A 20,155-nucleotide genomic window follows, 5' to 3' on the forward strand; every position below is an offset into this window, starting at 1 on the left:
GCTTCAATTTCCAAATCTTGAAATTTTGCACTATTTTGTGACAAAAGTCAATTTTAGAATCTGTCGTCTTGTGCAGAACAAGTGACTTCCCATTGAACCACCTTCAGAAAAACTGAGGCTAGAACATAATAGATTATATATAATATTAATAACTGCTCCTGTGCTCAGTGACAAACATTTTTCCTTGATGTTTAGGTGAAAAGACATTTATATGCACATCGAAGCAGGGGAAACTACAATTAGGTCAAGTCTGAAAAAAGCGATGATGCAGCATAAAATGAAAAACAGAAACAGGTTTTTAGAAATATTTAATTACTGTATAGCTAGTTCCTGTCCCATATAAGTCATGATAGTACCATAAAGTATGGGAACAGCAAAGGAATATTACAAAAATTGGAGGAAGGATACAAAACTTTCCCCATAAATAATGTTTTACATTTCTTCTGTAACTTGACACTTTTGACAAAAGTAGATTGTAAAAACTTGTACGGCTAAAGGATTTTTACATTATTTTCTCTTAGTGTCGACGCTTCCAATGTACACAGAGCACAGATTCACAAAGGACAACATACAGTCTGGAAACGGAGACTCGAACACGACATGCTTTCAGTTATTGCAGGAAAGTACCACGTAAACAGAACAGGGCAAAAAGCAGAAAAATTCAACCCCCTTAAATTGACAATGCATGAGTCGTCTTAGTCTGCCACAGTAAATGTTGACCTTTTGTCAATTAGAAAAAACACTACCTATTACCTACCATAAACATGCTACAACAACTTTTATATATCACCCATGAATAACATTCTTAAAATCAACACATACACGTTTCATCGTCCCTTTTGGAAACACTTGTGCGTAAGGAAATGAAGAAATAAAAAAAGTCATCTCTTTCAGTTGAAGCCCTTTGTGTTCGCGTAAACGACATCAAGGTCTCGTACACACTCTTGGCTTGGGAGTGAGGTCAAACGGACGCTTTATTTGAAGAACGTGGCGGCTTTAGAACTGGAAGAGGTCAATAAAGTGCTGCGGAGAGATGGGCATGAGGCAGCTGTCTGGGTCGTTGGCTGTGCATGGATGGCCACAGTCCTGGAACACAGTCAAAAAACACTTTATTAGAAAGGAAGGGGACCAGGGGACCAGAGGAGCGGCTTTGCATACACTTCACATAAAGCCACTCGATGTGGGACAGTGTCTCATGCAGACTGCATGTGGAGAAATGCAAAGCTTGACAGGCCTAGTTTAACGCTTCAAATTCCAAAAACTCATGCCAATGGTGTTTAACGAAATCACTAATTGAGGTCAGTTAGGTTGCGTAGACTGTTATTTCCCTCTCACTGGATACTACAAGGTCTAAAACAGATCTATTTTTCTATGTATGCATACAGTAAAGAAATGTAAACAGCAACTAATCTGCAGTATGCTGCAGTATTGCTACAACTTTTGCTAGCTTATGTTTTCGTTTTAATAAAGCAATAGCTTGAAACTATCCTGTAGTTTTGCACACAAATTTTGAGATGGATTCACAAATAGCTGGTGCAACCTGATCGTGGACACACACACACACACACACACACACACACACACACACACACACACACACACACACACACACACACACATACATATATATGTATGTATAAACAGAGGAGTGTTTGTGTTAAACTAAATGACAACTGAGAGTTTTCTTCCAGGCACATGAACTCAATATTCAGAGGAATTTGTGAACCAACAAAACCATTTTTTTTCTGTTCTTGAGGCCATTAAAAAGTCAGCTGAAAGAGTGGCTCTGTTTACTAAACACACCTCCAGCAAAACATGATGACATTAAGTGAAACAGTCAACAGCACAAGACAAAGCTTAACACATGGAAAAAGATAAGACGTAAATCAGATCATCTGGGAAACATGAGACAGACTGGCAAGTGAAGAAACACAAAGGCATGATGGGACAGAAAGTACCTTGAACAACAAAGCCAGGTGGCGATCCTGAGGGAAACAGGGAGAGGGGGGACCAGGAGAAGAGGCAGGAAAGAACGGAGACAAGCGAGGAGAGGGATGCAAAGAGGGCAGAGGTTAAAAAGTAGAGGGACCCAGTCAGGGAGGATTACAAGATTGTTTGTAGTAAATAATCACAAGGAGGTGGTGGGGGTGGGGGGGTGGGAGAAAAGCAGCATTTTTCCATCCAAGCATTCCTCTGAAGATGTTAACTCAGTCTCTGAAAGATGTGATCTTACGTGGTTTGACATCAGACCTCTGAGGGCAAACATGTCATATCTTTGACCTCTGATCACAATGTATGCAGTACATATATGAGCACATGAGTACACAGACTCTATTGTTAACAGCAAGGATTACCATAACCAACAGTGGTCATGTGATCTTGTGGTATATGAGACTCATGTGTTCCTGTTGAATAATTAGAACATTGTTCTGAAAATGGAGCTATTGATTTACACAGCCCGGAAGTTTTAACGGTAGTTTGATGTGTAATTAGTCAAATGAAAAGGCAACATCAAGCTCCTTCTCTTTCCTTTCAGTAAGTCAAATATTTACAGTGTACAGTTGGGATGTCTGCATGCAAGAGACAGATAATATCAGTCCGAGAGAGGCTGTGTGATTGGACCAAAGTGTCTGGGATTTTTGCAAACCATAATGGACATTTTGTCTCTTAGACCAAGGAAATACAGCATGTCCTGGTACAAATCTGACACTTGATTTGATAGACTGTCATGTCATGCAGAGTTAGAGATATCAGGTTTGTGAGAAGCATCTCTTAAACCTTTTGTTACCTTTTTTAATGTTTTCATCCAATATAACATGCAACCTACATTCAACTTCTGATCAACAGTATCAATTTGCTATAGTATTTCCCACATGAGACGAATGTATTTGCAGGTGTGTTTGTTTACCTTCCAGAAGAGGATGCTACAGTGTTTGCAGAAGTGCAAAGTGTCTCCGTACTGCTCCTTCATTGGATAATGTTTCTGCAGGGTGAAGTACATCAGCTTCCAGTCCACATTATCGCTCTTGGTTAGGACCAAATTCCTACAGAACTGTACAAGGGCAGAAGGAAACACACAATTAAAACTCCCTTTAAAACACAGGGGGATGCTAGGGTAATTATAACTGGAACATAGTGTAATTAGATAAAATTAAGGACAGTTTGCCCTTAACACCAATCCTGAGTGGCTGTTTATACAATATGCATGAGATGGTGTGTCTGAGTCAGTGTGAGCAAACTGAGGCAATTCTGCCCTCTAGTGGTCTACATGTCAACTACTTAGCAGCCTTCATCTCTTTGGATGCTGAACGACACACCTGTTTGTCTGAGAAGTGAAAGTGGCAGAGTTTCTTCCACAGCGTCCTGTTCTCACTGAGGGAGTGCAGAGTGGGTGTGGCCTGTCCCAGGTTAATGATGTCATAGGCATCGGATAACTTGCAGAGGATCTTGTTCTGCATGTGCACCGGCAAGTCGTTGAAAGACAAGCCATTGCACATTTGCTGAAGAGACAATTAAGAGCAACACGTTAAATTCGGGGCCTGGTGCATTAAATGACCAGTTCCCAAAGATAAGCTGTCAATACTTCCCCTTTCATATTTCAACTTCCTCTCTCATTTTAGATCACCTTCTGCTCATGTCACATTTGTAGCCTGCTTCCCCTTTCAAAAGCCACATTTACACACAGGCAGCTTTCGGGATGAACTACAATGGAAAACACACAAACACCATTACACCGTCTACCTTTGGGATCTGCAGATTGTTGAGCTGCTGCTGCCATTTGAAAATGGTTTCCAGACGACACAACCAGATGTTGACGTTGCCCACGAGGACACACCTGCCGACGTGGATGGTCAGACTGTGCAGCGTCGAGCTCAGGTCGTGCAGCAGCTCCTTGACAAGGCGTGGATTGTACTGGTCCTCTAGAACTAAAACAAAAAACATGACACACGATATTTAAGATGAAAGAGAAAACATTAGGACCCCAGTGTGAAGCCAAATACTTCCTTTTACCACCTAAAAATAACTGTCACAGAAGTTAAACTCCTGAGACTAAGGGTTGTTTTTAAGTGTATTGCTGAAAAAAACCCTTTGTTCTTCTAGAGAGCCAAGACTGCAGACTGACTTCTTACCCTAGTAGTATCGGTGCTCCTGGTTGAAAAATGTAGTCACGCTTTCTGCAAAAATGATCGTAAAAAGCTGCAAAATGGTCACAGTCTGGTGCCCTGCAGGCACCCACAGAGCAGGAAAACAACACTTAACCACAGTTTCGAATGAACACTGCAGGTTCATCATATTCATGTGGCAGACAACACAGGCAACACAACCCCATAATGATGTAGCACACTGGTCCTACTGGTTTTGTGGTTCAGTGCAATAACAATGACAGAGACTGAACAGTATTCTGAGAAACAACATCTTGTTCTCGCTCAGAGACTTACCATTTGTTTGTTTGTTGTGTAAAATACAAAGCCACATTCCCAACAGCTCCTCATACAGCCTAAACAGTTCCTGTGGCAATGATCCTGAGAGCCGCTCTATCATCCTAATGAATATCCTGCTGGCCTGTCAGCATCAAAAAGTGTCTCAAATCTCTGACCATCAGTGTGTTCTGTATGTCCTCACTCAAGCTTAAAAAGAAGAAACATCTCCATGGACAGAGAATGCTATGAGCTCCGGCGATCCGGATTCAGAGTGAATCACAGCACAGAGATCTTAGAGATCTGAGACTTACTGCTGATGTCACTGAGGTTTCGGCTCTGGATGTCTAACATGTCAGTGCAGTATTTGACACAGCTGACCATGAAATTCTCTTAAAACGCCTTTAACACTGGGTTGACCCCTCAGAGTGTGTTCTAAACATACATTAAAGGATGAAAGCTTTATGTTCCCCGTGTGGACCATATGTCAGAGAAACATGACATAAGCTCTGGTGGAGCACAGAGGAGCTGCCTTGCCCCTCTGCAGTTCTCACTACAGATGCTTCCTGTAGGTGTTACCATGAACATACTATTACTACATTATTTTCCATAGCTACACTGATTATACATAACTATACATATCTGTGGAGCCAAGTGATGCAGATGCCTTAAGCTGCTTTTTGGCAATAAAGGAATGAATAACAACTTTCCTCAATTGAAGAAGGACAAGACATAAATCCTATCGTTGGCCCCAAATCCAAAAGGGAGGGGCTTGGCAATCAGAGTCGTTGGATCAAACCAGAAGTAACGAGTGTGGGTGTTAGTTTACACTCCGGCTACAGGTGGGCAACATGACCAAAATCATCTATAACGGTATGTGGAATTTTATATTACGGTAACTGTATATATATATATATATATATATATGGTTTCAAATAACCACATCGTACCAAACTTGACATCACATTTGATTATTTCTTCTTTTACAAACAAAAACAGCTGCCTCACACGAGACAGCCCGCTGTGTAGCAGGAGGGCAGTGAATACAGCTTAAGGGATAGCTTCGTAGGAGGAAACAGTGTTGCTAATCTCTACCAGTGGACATTTCTACCATCGCATGGTATGTTCCATCAGGACAACTTAAGTCTGACTTACGTCCAGTACAAATGAAGTGACCAAGGTGGCGTTCTTCTATCTCAGAAATAGGACAATCCTCCTTGTCTCCACGCTGATAAATTAATACATCAATTGAAATTAATTTCTCTGCATAACCAAGAATTCTACTTTTTATTTCTTATCAAGTGTAAAAGCAGTTTGAGCTGCATGTTTTGTATGAAAGCTGCTATATAAATAAAGTTTCTAATAATAATAACAACAACATAACAAGAGTCTAAATTAGAGCCTCTGGTGTGTTGACAAGCTGTGACGGCAGGGAGCGCTGAGAGGTTGTCTGCATGTACTGAGTGATCAGTCTCAGGGTCTCCTTACCTTTTCGTACAATCTTCTCCAGTATATTGAAATAGTTTTTCTGGGCAGCTCCACTCAAAGATGTCAGCTGAGACTTGGCTATTAGCTGGAAAAGCTATGGGAGTGAGACACAGTAAGACAGTGAGCTTGCACAAGTCGTGAGACAGCTTCAAAAGGATTCTTAATCAACGCCTGTCATCATTACCGCTCACTTTTGCAACATAGTTGAATCTTCTCATGTCCTGAATGGCACTGGAAAAGTCTAGACGGTTGAGGGCTTCACCAAGCGTGCAGTATCCATGTCGCTGTGTGTTAACATGCACACATAGATTTTATTAAAGATAGATTTTATTCAAATCATTTCTGCTTTTTCAATCGAATGCAGATAAATCCTTCATGTGAATTTTCTACTAACAGTAGCAGCACTCACTTCTTTCGTGCTCCCTTTCAGCACGTAGATCCATTTATCCCTGAAAACAACTGGACACAGAAAAATAACCACATTATTCATTAGAGCATATGTGTTTGCCGTAAATATACATGCTGCCTATCAGATAGATGCAATTTAACGCAACCCTAGCTTCTGCATTAGACTGCAATATCAAGTGCTGTACAGTGTCCTTGCTGTTTTCACCTGCCTTCAGGGGGCTTACAATTAGCATACAGTTGACTCAAAACCTCTCTGCAACGGTTTCAACAAACACTGGACGTTATACCTCCATAAATGTAGAATTTGCTGCAGGGCTGTGGCACTGAGTTACAAGCGATTGTACAGATGTTTATAATATTGTGTCAAACCTCTGTGTGTGCCTCAGCATTCAAATTGAAGAAACTACATGAGGATTTAAATAATTATCTTGGATTAGGACTTGTTAATGCCATTCAACGCCTTCAACTGCTACTATTCATTAACATAAACTTTACATAATGTGGAATGTTTGTGCTGCAAAGGGAAGACTCAGAAGAGACTGCATTCAGCAACCTGAAACGGCAAATTTGTTTTCCAACAAGTTGGACATGTCAGACTAGTCTGAAGCTGAGCCTCAGGTCCTGCTGACAAACAGGTGTGACACAGGAGACATTAAGACCTAAGGCCACACATATAGCCCTCAGCTCATCTGGCCAGTCCACTTGCATACCAGGTGCACACAGATACCAGGCCCCATGATCTACGCCCAGTGCTCCAAAGAGCTTACAAATACCTGCATGCTTTCGGGAATCAGACTAAGTATCACAGTTTGTCAATAATCAGCAATATTTTCTACACAGCCAAGTGGGTTGGTAGTAGAATAAAATAGCACATAATGGAAGTACAACTACCTCAAAATTAAAACATTTGGTTACATTCCACAATGTAACCAAATGCAAACAAGCCACAACCACAAAAAAAGGCAATTTGCAATATGCCAACCTCAGGTGATAAATTACCACATGTCTCTGATCAGATAAAGCTTTCAATAGGTGGCAACCCCTTCACTGCTACTATGACTTATGCCTTCCAGTTTTATGACGCTGTTTTTTTAAAGGGCCTTTAATCTTCATACCACAAACTACTTTACCAAGTCAAAATAGTGATTATGTGTTGCTGAGACTCACATTGAGATTTGGTGTTGTTGTTGTAGAGGTCCTTTTTCCTCTTTGTGATGGCGAGCTCGCACACATCCCCAACAAACAGATTCTCTTTGTTGTCACTGCAGATCCTGTTCGGACAGAGGAGGCATGGGAGGAATTTGTTAATAACATTGCATGCGAGTGTGAACAGTGCACCTGAAATGCAACGTAATTACAAACAGTCCACTCTGCAGCAGTGTGCTGGAGAGAGCCTGTGACTGTTTATTGATGCTCTGTATATCACTCTGTTGCACGGCAAGAGGGGTCCAAGACAGTTTAAGTGCCGTAGTATTTGTAGTGTAACAGGGCCAGCAAATTCATGAGTTGAAGATTATGAGAGCACGACATGCCAGAAAGTAACAGTGAGTCCTTAATTGTTTCGGTCAAGAAGCTGAATTTAAAGGAATAATAAGCCCTTTAAAACAGATGTAACAAGAGTCAGAACAATCAAGATGTGAAATTCTAACACTTCAAAGAGTCTGTTCTGATGAAGGACACGCCGCAGATGGCAGACATACTGTATATCAGAGTCTGAGAGACAGAATCACAGATGTGAATCCTTTTTTCTCAGAAAACACGCAAAACATTTTGAGACCTCTGACCCCTGTTATTTCTGGCTGCTTGATTGATAAGTGGCCTTGCGATTACTGATAAGACAGATTTTAAAATTTTGGCAGCTGGCCTCAACTTGACTGATGTTGACATGGGAGGCTTGAATTGTCTCAACTCCAACAGAAACCCAAGTGGAAACATGTGAGCGCATGTTACTGTAATAGATGCAGATTTATCTATGGATGCGCGTTTATGAGGGTCTGTGCACATGAATCTAAATGCTTTATGACAGAGAATCCGGTCCGTTTCCAGAGTACTTCGATTGTGAGAGGCAAACAAAATTTAAATCGGAACTGTTCCTCTGTAACAGGACATTCTCTAATGACCTTCAGCTGACGGATCAAAGGTTGAACCAGACAGGCAATTAACTGTCCATGCATTAATAATCCTTTGGCTGAAGTTGAGCATCCAACCAACTCAGGAAGCATGATATACGGGTCAGCAGAGAGGTATTAACTTAAAAATCACATCAAACATTATACCAGTATACCGTAAAAGATGTGGCAATGATATCAAAATCATCACCAGTATATCACATTATTTCACATGAATGATTAATTTTGTGTTTCCATTTATTTTAGTTAAGCCTGTCTGTCTGAGAATATAAACTCTGCAAAGTTAGACTGATACAGCTTACAATCGTCAAATAAGAGTACTTATTTTTAATTTTTTGTCCCCTTTGTCTTCACAAATTCAAAGCAGCTTTTCGCCCTGCACTGCACGCTTTTTCTTTATATCCACTGTGCACCCAGGGTTCCCTCTTGGAGAGTGTGTGGATGGATCACAGTACATTTATCTGAAACAGATTGATTATAAGGCTTTGCTTTGGAGGGAATGATTGAGGAGATGGTTGCATCAAAAACCAGACACCACAGCAAAGTCCAGAGTACACGCAACAGCACATTTACTGTTATGAAAGATCTCATTTCTGCTTATGGGTTTTGAAAGCTGGACGAAATATATATGAAAGACAGCTGGGGAATATATTGGTCAAAATCTGAGTGATTTTAAAACACATGCAACAGATTTACTTCTTCCTCCAGCATAAGTGAAGGCATGGTTTGCTTGTCTGACTGCAAAGTCAACTGATTTGGAGTCAATGAGCTCTAAAGTAATCCCTCCCCTCTATCCATTTATCCAATTGCAAAGACTCATGTGCACTGGCGCACAAACACACATCCGAGCACAGTGATCTGTCACAGTGAATCAAAAGTGAGGAATGCAATAGCCTGTTGTTTTTATTTTTTTTTTCTTACACAGGTTGCATGTGCAGCACCGGCCTCCACAGAGCCAATAAAATACACCCCACAGCAGCAGGAATGTTAAAAGGATTTATGAATGAGATCAAGGGGCAACTGTCCAGTCAATCTAACTGTTTCTTACAGACATATGTGCAATATCATCCTGAAAGCCCTGTCCTTTGCCCAGCTACGGTTTGATAAAGTCTGTCAATGGCAGCTGATCTCCAGTAAGCAGTTCAAATTAGTGGACTTTTAATAGATAATGTCTGGTTTGCACATTTAAACATACAAATCTGTAATACAAAAAATTACTGTCTTCATGTAAGCAAAATTTTATAGTGATATTTATTAGTTAAAATGTTTACCCGTTCACCCGTAGTGTCTCACTTTAAAGCAGCATAGTCCCAAATTTCGACCTTTGAATTTACCTTGATCCACTAAGTATATTGTGGCATGCTTTCAATATGTTATTTGGATGTCCCCAGGGATCACATAAAACCTCAAATGATAACTGCTGCAATTTTCCTTGGGTCAAACCACAGACTGACTTGGCTGGAGGGTCACGTAGGAAGTCACCATGAACAGGGCAGAAAACAAACAGCGTATGTGGCTGCTTCGCTTCTCTTACTCACTGTAGATGGAGGCATTCGAGCAGCTTTACTACACACTTTGTCAAGTGCAAAATGACTTAACACTCAAAGACGTTCAGTGTCAGATAAAGGATCTGTCACACAGATGGACTGTGAAGTGAGGCTCAAATATTGAGCTGTCACTCTCCAGCACCAGTCTGGCTCTTGAGGGGTTGTGGATAATAGGTGCAGAGGTTTGCTGACGTTAAAGGACGCATTATGACCTAACCTACTTCTGTAACACTGTGTACCATACCAGCAGCCATCATAATGCTCTTCTTTCTTCTACATGTGTTGGCCTGCCAAATGTACCTCCGTCGCATGAAGTCACTGGCCTTTCTGAGCGAGGCTGCATTTGGAGAACGGCCAAGTTGAACAGATGATGTCATCAGTTATTGTCTGATGTTGTGTCCTTTGCCTTTTCGTGAAAGGACCGCTGACAAGCTAACATGGCACTGTGAGGGTCTGTTGGTTGGCTGATCAATAGAAAGGGCGACACTGTGACTGTGAGGGAGATATCGCCAACTGGCGCCCTTAACCCTATCAGCACCAGCGGGACACCAGCGTCCTGCTCGCTGTTTACACGTGTGGGGCTTCACCGTGAGCCAGTTCCACATAAACAGAGAGACACAAACAAACCTGTGGCTTATACTATACTGCTCATGGCACTATTACTGTCATTCATTGCACTTTACGCAGCTACACTTCACTGTATTTGCAGTTGTTTGACATCTTTTTTTCATTGCATTTGTTCTTTTTGTGTGAATCTTAGTGCTGACTACTGAATACTGTACATGTAGAGAAAGACAAGCTATTCCATTTGCACTTTGCAGTCTGTTTATCAATAGCTCTGGTGCTTACAAGTAAAATTTTCTTGTAACCTCTGCTTACATGTTGTTATGGCAGTCCAAGCAACACGTGTTCATTTAAGTTCGGCTCAAGGTCATCCTCCTTAGTGTAAGGAAGAGGCTGAACAGAGGACACTGAAGCTGTCTGTGTTATTAATGGGTTATGATGCTTTGGTAAACTATCCATATTCTGGGTTTTGAGCCTGACCGCCATGAAGTCAGAAAGGAAACGCTAATCCACGTGCAGTATAAACAAACTAAAAAACCTAAAACTAGAAAACCTCCTCTTCTCTCTCCCTGCATGTGACCACTCATTGCCAGTTGGCATGCGTCAAAAGAGTACATGTTTCCTGCAGATAACAAGGCGAGCTCTCCTGCTGGGAGGCAACCCTGACTGCCCACAGGAACACATGTAATACAGACCAACGAGACTGGTGTGGCAGAACGTGTTTTTAGTTCAGCTGCTTTCAGAGCTCGAGCACAGTTGTAATTATAGTCTTGCAACCCACTAAATGCCTTTGGGAGGGACAGTATTATTAAAGCACACGGCAGGTATCGTTTGAACAAGAAGTTATTCTTGTGTGCTCCTATCAGAAGAACTGGTATGTTAACATTCATCACAGACCTTCATGAAAAACCCTGGGACAGGATACACAAGTTGTACCATTTAATTGTTACTCCAGGACAGTAACATTGACTCCAGCCAATACTGACTTTCTGATCTACTACTACTACGCAAGCAGGACTGAAGGTTGAAGGAATGATGCTGTTTCCTGAGGCTTTAGACCAAAGACTAATCTAACTTGATATATGGTATTCTAATCATGTTGTTCATGCATCCATCCATTTTCTATACCGCGTATCCCTTTCGGGGGTTGCGGGGGTGCTGGAGCCTATCCCAGCCGTCAAAGGGCGAGAGGTGGAATACACCCTGGACCGGTCGCCAGTCGATTGCAGGGCACAACAAACACACAACCATTCACACTCTCACTCACACCTAGAGGCAATTTTAGAGTCACCAATTAACCTAATGAGCATGTTTTTGGTCTGTGGGAGGAAGCTGGAGTGCCTGGAGAGAACCCACGCATGCACAGTAAGAACATGCACACTTCACACAGAAAGGCCCGGGAATCGAACCGGCGACCTTATTGCTGTGAGGCACGCGCACTACCTGCTGAGCACCGTGCAGCCCCAAATCATGTTGTCACACTGCAATTCACAACACGAACAATTACCCGACACCTGAAAATCTTTGTTTTCAACAAAGACAGGCCTATGCAGGTTAAGTCAGTGTTTACAGAGTGTTTGCTATTGCTCCAAGGGAATAGTTTCGAGCAGAAAGTCAACTCAGTTCACACACTAAAACAACTGACCTGAATATTTCAGGCTTATCTTTGCACTTTGACTGACACTTTGAACATCTTTCTCTGTGACATCTTGAACTTCCACATCATTTATTTTAAAGCGTTATCTTTTCTTTAACAGGATACACTGACAAGCTGGTCTCATGTAAAATTCCACTCTCGAGTGTCTAAACTAAACCTTATACTTTTCTTTCTAATGCTGAGGAGCTTTGGGCTTATCTGTGTAATTTCATCAATAAGTTTGCTACTATTATTATAATCTACTTCCTGCCACGATTTCCTGTTCGCCTTGATCTATTAAGCACTTCCACCACAGGCGTTACTCTGTCAGTGTCCTGGAGGAAACCTGGATTGCAGCCAGGCATTAACACATTGTAGCTCATAGAAAAACACTGGTAAACAACAACAATCCATGTTAAAAACAGATCATTTCTAATCATGGTACTCTTGCTCGTCTCAAGGTTTACAACACTGATGTGATCGCAACATATTGCCATAGTTGCATGTCATAATCCGCCTTTCCTGACAGCTCTTTTCTGTCCTCAGCTTAATAAGGGAAAAATCCTAACAGAATAATAGGTATTCTATGGAAGTTGGAAGATGTCAACACTCAAAGTGAGCCTTGGCAGTCTCTCAGCTGTAATAAATCATAAGAGTCCACTTTCAAAAAGAGATGCAGTGCTACAAAGATCTAATATACTGATGACTATACTGGTTTACTCCAGTAAGATTTTGAGGAACCTCCAGTTACAGTTATTGCTGGTCACTGAATATAACTCAGTCATTTTCATATAGACAGTAATCTTGCAGTCGTTCAATAAAGCTACACGTGAGAGCAGCCTGTTTACTGTAAAGCCGGGGGCTGGACAATGTGGTTGAAATCAATATGCAACATGTTTCAAGTATACAATACTGTCAAATCGGTGTCAAACGCACTGAACTGTGTTCTACTGTCAATCAAATCTGACACGACTCAGATGTGTAAAGCAAAAACTTCATCAGCTCATTTTATTTTTAACTACATTTTACTCGGACTCACTACTTAAGACAGCAGAAAACTTAATAATCGTATTATCAGGATATGATACCACTAAAACTAATAATGTTTACATGGAGTTGTCGTCCTGATTTTGTATGCAGTCAGCAAAGTCTATATCTAACCTGATAAGCACTAATTCATTAAGTTTGACATGGACAGTACTGGTATTAGAGGCTGACATTTTATTGGGAATCCTGCGGGTCACAGGACATTGTACATAATGCTAGAAGTATGTTGTCTTTTATTGTTCTTTTTTTATTCTCTTATCTGCTCTCAGAAAGCAATCTAATCTCTGAGTGACCTTCTAACTCATGTCAGAATGCCATTAAAGAAGGAGAACAAGTTATACTCTTACTCTTTCAAGTCTATCTCTCTGTTGTTATCTTCCAACTCATGTCCATACAAGAAAATCCTCTTCCAGCCATGCTCTGTCTTGGTCCAGCTCCAACCTGGTGACCTCCAGTCCTTTCCCAAGAAAGGCATTTTAGTTGAGGCAGGGGAGGGGGAGGTAAGCAGAGAGGGGCGCTGCCACTCCAAACACCTGGGGGGTTAACAAAATAAGGGAGTTATCTTTGTGCTCTGAGCTTATGGACACAAAGGAAAGCCAAAACAAGCACCTGAATACCTAAATGTAGTCACAACATAATACTGAATATTCTAAACTTTTTTAGGGTTCAAAATTTCAGATAAATTGCTATGAAGTGATCATAAAAATAATAAACTACAAGTCAAGTCAAACGATAACAATCTGCTTGCTCAGATTGGATCAGTGAAATCAAGACACCAAAAATCAAGTTGAAAGACTCAAATGTGAACAATCAGAGCTACTGAGAATAATCAATCACATAAATTCAGATTATCAGAATACTGCAGTGCAACAGATTTCAATTCTATCAATAACTGTAGTTAAATTAGAAATTATTTCAAATTATAATGGCCTTTCTTTGCCTCCATAGATTCACTCTGCATTCTACAATTACATGTTCATGTCTGACAATAACTACCGAATAAACAAGGTGGCCATTAGATTTCTAAACATTGTCTATATTGAGCCTGTTTTCGTGATGTAAAGGTAGAGGTGAGGTAAACACTGAGATGCATATTGGCATACTGAGTCAAACTGCTTTAATGACACACCTGACAGCGACCATGACGCATTTACCTTTAGCGTTAGAGAAAAATAACAGCGTTCGCAAAGCTGTCCAAGTCGTTTTAACGTTTAACGGTAAAAAAAGAAAAAAAAAATGAAGCGAAGACGAACTGTCAGTCCGTTCAAAGCACATTATCAGGACAGGAAGAAAATAAAAAATCTCAACTACACTACAATAGAAATGTTAGTTTCTGCAAAACGAACCTTGAGCGACTCCTTTGTTGTGTCTTTCTCTGTTTCTGTCGACCCTCCTGCCTGCTCTGTTGGAAATATTGACGGAAGTAAATACAGTGCGGACATTCGACTTCGTCTACGCCCCCTACTGCTCTCCGATTGGACAACACGTCGGTATTTATCTTGTTGCTACCCAGAGTCGCGTCGCTGATTGGCTGGCCGCTGCTGTCAGTCATGTTCTTTTTTTAATCTCTTCTGTTTTGTTGGGGCTTTCTTCTACACGTGACAGCGGACTGCGCACATGTACTTATGTTTTGATTGTGATGGAGGATGAGAACGCGACCGCTGGACAGTTGTGTGACTGATAATGTGATCTGTAAGGAATAAATATGAAGCATATGTAATAATAGTTTAAAAGTGTTATATTAATAACGTTATTTTATCAACCAGAAGCCTCAATTTCAGACTATATAGTTTATGGTATTTTATCTATTTCACTGTCTTGCTGGTGTGGGGACTTCCTGTTCTGATCATATACAGTTGTGTCATTTTTAACTTTTTCCACTTGTGTTTACCATGTCTTTTGGGGATATCTAAATCAAGTCTAAAGCCTTTCAAGGTAAGTCTTTTTTCAAGTCACAAGTCCATTAGAGCAAGTTCAAGTCAGGTCAGAAGTCTGCAAATGCAATTTCAAGTCATGATGCGGGTATTTCAGACGTCCAAATGCTAAAATGACACAAATGAGTTTGACACCAGAGGGCTATTTTCACATTCATCTGCTGAAAGGTGCAGAGCTGCTGACCTTAAAGGTCACCTGACAACATGTATGCACAAGAATGGTTTTTTGACATCATGACTAGTGTAGGAGCCAATCATGGTCCAACTTACACAAGGTGTGATGTGGAAACTTGAAACTTTCAGCACACATACACTAAAACTGGACCTTTCAGTGAGGTAGAAGACATCTTGTAGTGGAGTGTAAATATATTTTCACATTCACAGATTCTGATTTCTGCAATGAGGGAGAAGAGGTAAATGTGATATTCAAGTAACTGAATGTTTAGTGCAAAAACCAGTATTTTATGTATCCTGAAACAGACTTAATCTTTATATATTCAAGGTGTGAGGCTGTGTAAGGCCTGCCTGAATCTGTCTTTTTCGTTGTTCATGTATTTTAACAGGTAAAAACTTCTGCTGTCAGATATTAGGTCAAGTCTTCATGGATTCAAGTCTCAAATAATTCAGGACTCGGAACTATCAGGTCCAAGACAAATTTCGAGCCCTGATTTTTGTACCATACATCTGACATAATTGAGTCCTGTGACAGGGAGAAGGTCTGAATAGCTGCTACTGTTTGATATTAAACTTTACAGGCAAAATACTAATGCAAAACCTGTTGGACTGTCAAGCATCCACCCTGACTGGTGTATGTGTGGTAATTTTTCCTCTGGGCATTGTTAGGATGTGATTACAGTGAAGTCAGAGCTTCAGTATGGCTGGCCTGATAGCATCAGTTGCACAGTAATTAGTTTCAATCTTGTTGATAGATGCTGCCACCTTTAGGCCCCATACCGTATATTCAAAGAGTTTTCAATCACTGCAAGAAGTTTGCGTCACTGTGTTCCCACTGATATCTACTGTAGGCCTTATTGACACACATAGTCTTTCAAATAGCGGTATTATGTCTATACAGATTTGTTTTTCTTTCAGCTGCAGCTGATCAATACATTAATTATCCAACATTGTTAGTAAAAAAAAAATAAAATAAAATAAACCACTTTAAACACTTTAAAAATGTTAAAAATCATTTGACCCTGTTGGGTCATCATTAGGCAAAACCTGTTATCCTGCACATACGTCGAGATGTGCACATTTTTTTTATTTTATTTTATTTTTTTTTTACTAAATTTAAGCAACAGTTTACTTATAAGAAAAATAATTAACAACTTTATTTGTTTAGCAGGTTTGTATACAGTACTTCAGTATAAAACAATGTTACGCAGACCACAGCAACCCCAGATTGAACCTGGTTTGGGTAAGGGGTGGAGTGACATTGGAGTAATATTTCAGCTTAACAAGCGAGGTAAATCTTTTACATGATAAAAGCCCCAATAAAATAAGACACTTGCAAGCTTACAACAAGACAAACAATGTGTATTTTTAATAAGTAACAAGTGCCCTTTTTTTTTCTAACTGAACCATCAACTGAATTTTAAGATTAACTTCCAGTTCAATTCAGGCAACAGTGGAGGACAAGACATGACTTGCCTTGATGCAAAATCGTTAGTCGGGCTTCTGGTGAGGTGAAAGGTGTGTCTGCAACATGCGTGCATGTGTATCTACTCACATGCTGTCTATGAATGTTGATTTGTTTTGTGAGAGAGAAACAGAGTGGGTAGAAATTCTGCTAAACACATTGAGTCAACAAGATCTGTCCTGTTTTTCCCACTCGGGTTACAGACTCTCAGCTTTGATCAGCACACAAAGTTGGCTGAAAGACAGAGAGAGAAAGAAATTGGTGGATAGACAAAGCAGACAGGGATTTGGGAGGAAAGTGGAGATACAGTTACAACGGGTCACTGGACTTAAGCCTATCAGATTATTAGGTGCATTCCTCTCACACTGGACTCAGGGAACAACGAGTATTTTTCTGTCTGGCTGCAGTTAAACATAATGATTTAAAAATTTGTTACTGTCCTTAAGAAACACTCGACCACAGTAACATGTAAGAAAGAGCAGATGTTGCTGACCAGCACTTTTTATATCCATAGCTGCGGTGTGTGCGTTTGTGTGTGCGTGTGATAGAATGTACACTTTTCACCTGGACAGAAATGGATGAGGACACTCATTGGATTATAACTTTAAGGCGCAGGTTACATAAATTGTGATTTGAGGGCACTTTCATGCTTAGTGGTCTAAAGACCCTGCTGAGGATCATTTATGGATATGAGTATAAAATGCCATAACATGCTCAGCCTTTATAGTACTGGTACCACTTCCTTATAATAATTTACTGTTTTATAGATCAGTTATAATATAAGTTATTCAGTTATAAGCCATGAATAAAGACAATTTTTGGGTTGCCAGATTGTGGAAAATCTCTTTGAGGGATTAACACCTCCCTTGCAGCAGATCTGGACCAAAATCCATCTATGAACAACACATTATTAATGGATTAACATTTGTGACTACCTTATTACCAAATAGAGAGGAAAAACACCAGCAACCCAAAATCTGTTCACATTAGCAGCTTTTAACTGACTGTGTACTATTAATTGAAGTTAAAAGTATTTGGAGTTAGTGTTTTTGGTTTATGATGGATCTTATTGTTTCATTTTTTTTGGACGGTGGCTCATTTTTGCCCAATGTGACCACTGCTAAAATTGCAGTCTATGTACTCTTCTGGATTTGCATGTCTTCAGCTGTACATTTTGGACATAGTTTTGACCTTTAACACAGTAAGACTGTATTCTAAAATGCAGCTGTGTGATACATTAAAAGACAGCACAGTTTGATAAAATGAAATAACAGTTAAATGTACATTTTCATGACGAAAATGTTAGGTGACAGTTTGGTGTTTTTTTGTGTGTGGTGTGGGGCTCTCTGTGGCCCCCCAATATGACAGAAAACGAGCGAGGTTTATGCAAGTTTGAACAGAAGCAAACATGCTTTTTTTGCACAGGTATCGGCTGAAATTGGCACACACACACACACACACACACACACACACACACACACACACACGGTATGCACAGAAACTTAAGGAAACAATGATATAAGCAGACAGACACAAAGACACACAGTGTTTCGATATATGTTCTGCATTAAAATGTGATAAACGGATAAAATATATCATCTATACAGCAGTCTTTGGTAAACACATGGCCTCTGCAGAGAAAAAAAGGAGTCTCAATCAAGGTCTCTTAATTTCTTTCCAGTCTCAACAGCATTTTTGCAGCTGTACAGCCATTTAATAATCCTTGCATTGCGCTCAATAACTGATGTCCCCTGACGTATCTTTCTATGCAACTCATCCTCCAGTAGTCCGTCACTGTCACTGCTGTTCTTGGAGAAACCGCCGTCTGATGTAGAGACGCTGACACTCCGGATGTTTATTGCAATTTCATCTGAGCGTGCTGAGAAGTTCTCCCTCCCCAAAGACTCAATAACCTCACCGTCCAGCCCGCAGTACTTGAAAAAAGCATCAAAGTCTGCAAAGTTTTTGGAGTACCTGGAGCTGATGTCAGAGTGGGAACGACTGACCCCTTTGCCAGACCTCCTTTCAAACTCAGGAACCGTCAGGAGACCAGATTTTTCCACAACACCAGCTCTCACCTTTGTCCTAGAAGCATTGTTTCCAGTGCTATGTTCTGTTACTCCATCCCTCCTCGCCGATTGAGTGTTGACTCCATGTGAGCTGCATTCCTTTGCTGTTCCCTCAGGTGTTGGGATTTTTTCCTTGTTGCCCTCAGCGTCACACTCCTTATCTGCTGCCTCAGGTAACGGAACATTTTTGTGCACAGAGCTGAGCAGCAACTTACGTGTTATTTGGTGTTTCCGGTCATGTGCTGACCCTCTCAGTAACTCACATTTCTGTCTGTAAAGCAGAAGCGAGTCTGGTCTTTTTTTGGAGCTGGACCGACGTACCTGCCCTGGTGAGCAGGTTTGTGCACCACGTGTAGCCTCTTTTGAGTTACTGCCCGTGACACGCTTCCCACTACGGTTTGAGCTCCGATTAGAAGACCCAGTGCTGCTCACAGAAGCTGATCCGAGACTGATCACTGGCTCCTGAGTTGAGTTGACTACCTTTTGGCTTTTGACGTATTTCGGTTTGCTTGCAGCAAGCCTCTCCACGGCACTCATACGTCCTTTCGTCTCACTCTCCAGTTCCATTTGTTTTCGAAGGTATTCAGGACCCTTCTCCAGGATTTTTGATGTGTCGCTGGTTGCCTCCATTGTGGTTTTAATGTAAATTCAGATCAGTTGTATCCAAAGAGCGGGTAATCCTTTAGCGTGCTGTCTCTCCAGTGTTAGAAGTAAAAGATTCCATTCCAGCCTGCCTGAGCACGTATCCCAACAGGAGACTTCACCTTGTCTGATCAAACACATTACCCCACCCATTCTGCGCAAGGCTAGTTTTAACCAAACACCAGCTTGTTCAAAGTACACCTGATACTATCGCAAGTGAGAACAGTGTAAGCTGACACTGCTGCAGTTTTTTTTTTCTCTCGTCCTGGAGGAAATGCAGGCCTTCATCCTTCTTCTTGCTCAATTCAGGACAAAATCTTACATTATCCCCGATCAAGAAAACTGTTTTCTGTCCTTACAAAGTACTCTCCACTATCTTTTCTGACTCATTTACTAGAGACACTGACTCATCAAACAGGCTTGGTTCTCATTACAGTATAAATGTTGCACAATAAATGTTTACTCCAGCCTATTCATCCTTAAATCATACAGTATAATGCCTCCCAGTGGGTTTGCAGTAATTATTTGTCAAAACCATTAAAAACTATTGTGCAATTCTAAGGGCTCAAAGGGGAAAGATGTTTTATGGAGATTATTTTGTTTAGATTTTTGTTTTGTATTTCCTGAGTTACTG

At 40.8% G+C, this 20,155-nt stretch overlaps 2 protein-coding genes across 3 annotated transcripts; both read right to left on the reverse strand.

The window, feature by feature from the left end:
* Positions 1 to 291: 291 nt before the first annotated feature.
* fbxo25 (F-box protein 25) lies at positions 292 to 14,688 on the reverse strand. 2 transcript variants are annotated; one of them, XM_070987167.1, is made up of 11 exons: positions 14,584 to 14,688; positions 13,585 to 13,770; positions 7,482 to 7,585; positions 6,316 to 6,365; positions 6,098 to 6,190; positions 5,907 to 6,000; positions 3,742 to 3,926; positions 3,318 to 3,500; positions 2,909 to 3,052; positions 1,959 to 1,985; positions 292 to 1,086 (listed from the first exon to the last, which is right to left on the reverse strand). In XM_070987167.1, exons 2-11 carry the CDS (start codon positions 13,710 to 13,712, stop codon positions 997 to 999), a joined length of 1,098 nt encoding a protein of 365 aa, XP_070843268.1. In that variant the 5' UTR covers positions 13,713 to 13,770; positions 14,584 to 14,688; the 3' UTR covers positions 292 to 996. The 2 variants fall into 2 exon arrangements, with proteins under 2 accessions (XP_070843268.1, XP_070843269.1); XM_070987168.1 differs by lacking the exon at positions 1,959 to 1,985 and having other exon boundaries at positions 293 to 1,086.
* A 3,685-nt stretch (positions 14,689 to 18,373) lies between these two features.
* Positions 18,374 to 19,594, reverse strand: fam110c (family with sequence similarity 110 member C). Its single transcript, XM_070987904.1, has one exon. It carries the CDS (start codon positions 19,507 to 19,509, stop codon positions 18,463 to 18,465), a length of 1,047 nt encoding a protein of 348 aa, XP_070844005.1. The 5' UTR covers positions 19,510 to 19,594; the 3' UTR covers positions 18,374 to 18,462.
* Positions 19,595 to 20,155: the final 561 nt, after the last annotated feature.

The sequence above is a fragment of the Chaetodon trifascialis genome, chromosome 19 (assembly GCF_039877785.1).
Source record: "Chaetodon trifascialis isolate fChaTrf1 chromosome 19, fChaTrf1.hap1, whole genome shotgun sequence".
In the NCBI taxonomy this organism is placed as follows: Eukaryota; Metazoa; Chordata; class Actinopteri; order Chaetodontiformes; family Chaetodontidae; genus Chaetodon; species Chaetodon trifascialis.

Bases quoted from the DNA above. Each gene is read 5' to 3' on its own strand.
- fam110c (XM_070987904.1), bottom strand. From the start codon at position 19,509: ATGGAGGCAACCAGCGACACATCAAAAATCCTGGAGAAGGGTCCTGAA.
- fbxo25 (XM_070987167.1), bottom strand. From the start codon at position 13,712: ATGCCTTTCTTGGGAAAGGACTGGAGGTCACCAGGTTGGAGCTGGACC. The intron at 7,586-13,584 runs GTAAGAGTATAA...CTGTCCGAACAG, and splicing joins AGAGAGATAGACTTGAAAGA to GATCTGCAGTGACAACAAAG. The intron at 3,053-3,317 runs GTGTGTCGTTCA...GCCCTTGTACAG, and splicing joins TTCACTTCTCAGACAAACAG to TTCTGTAGGAATTTGGTCCT.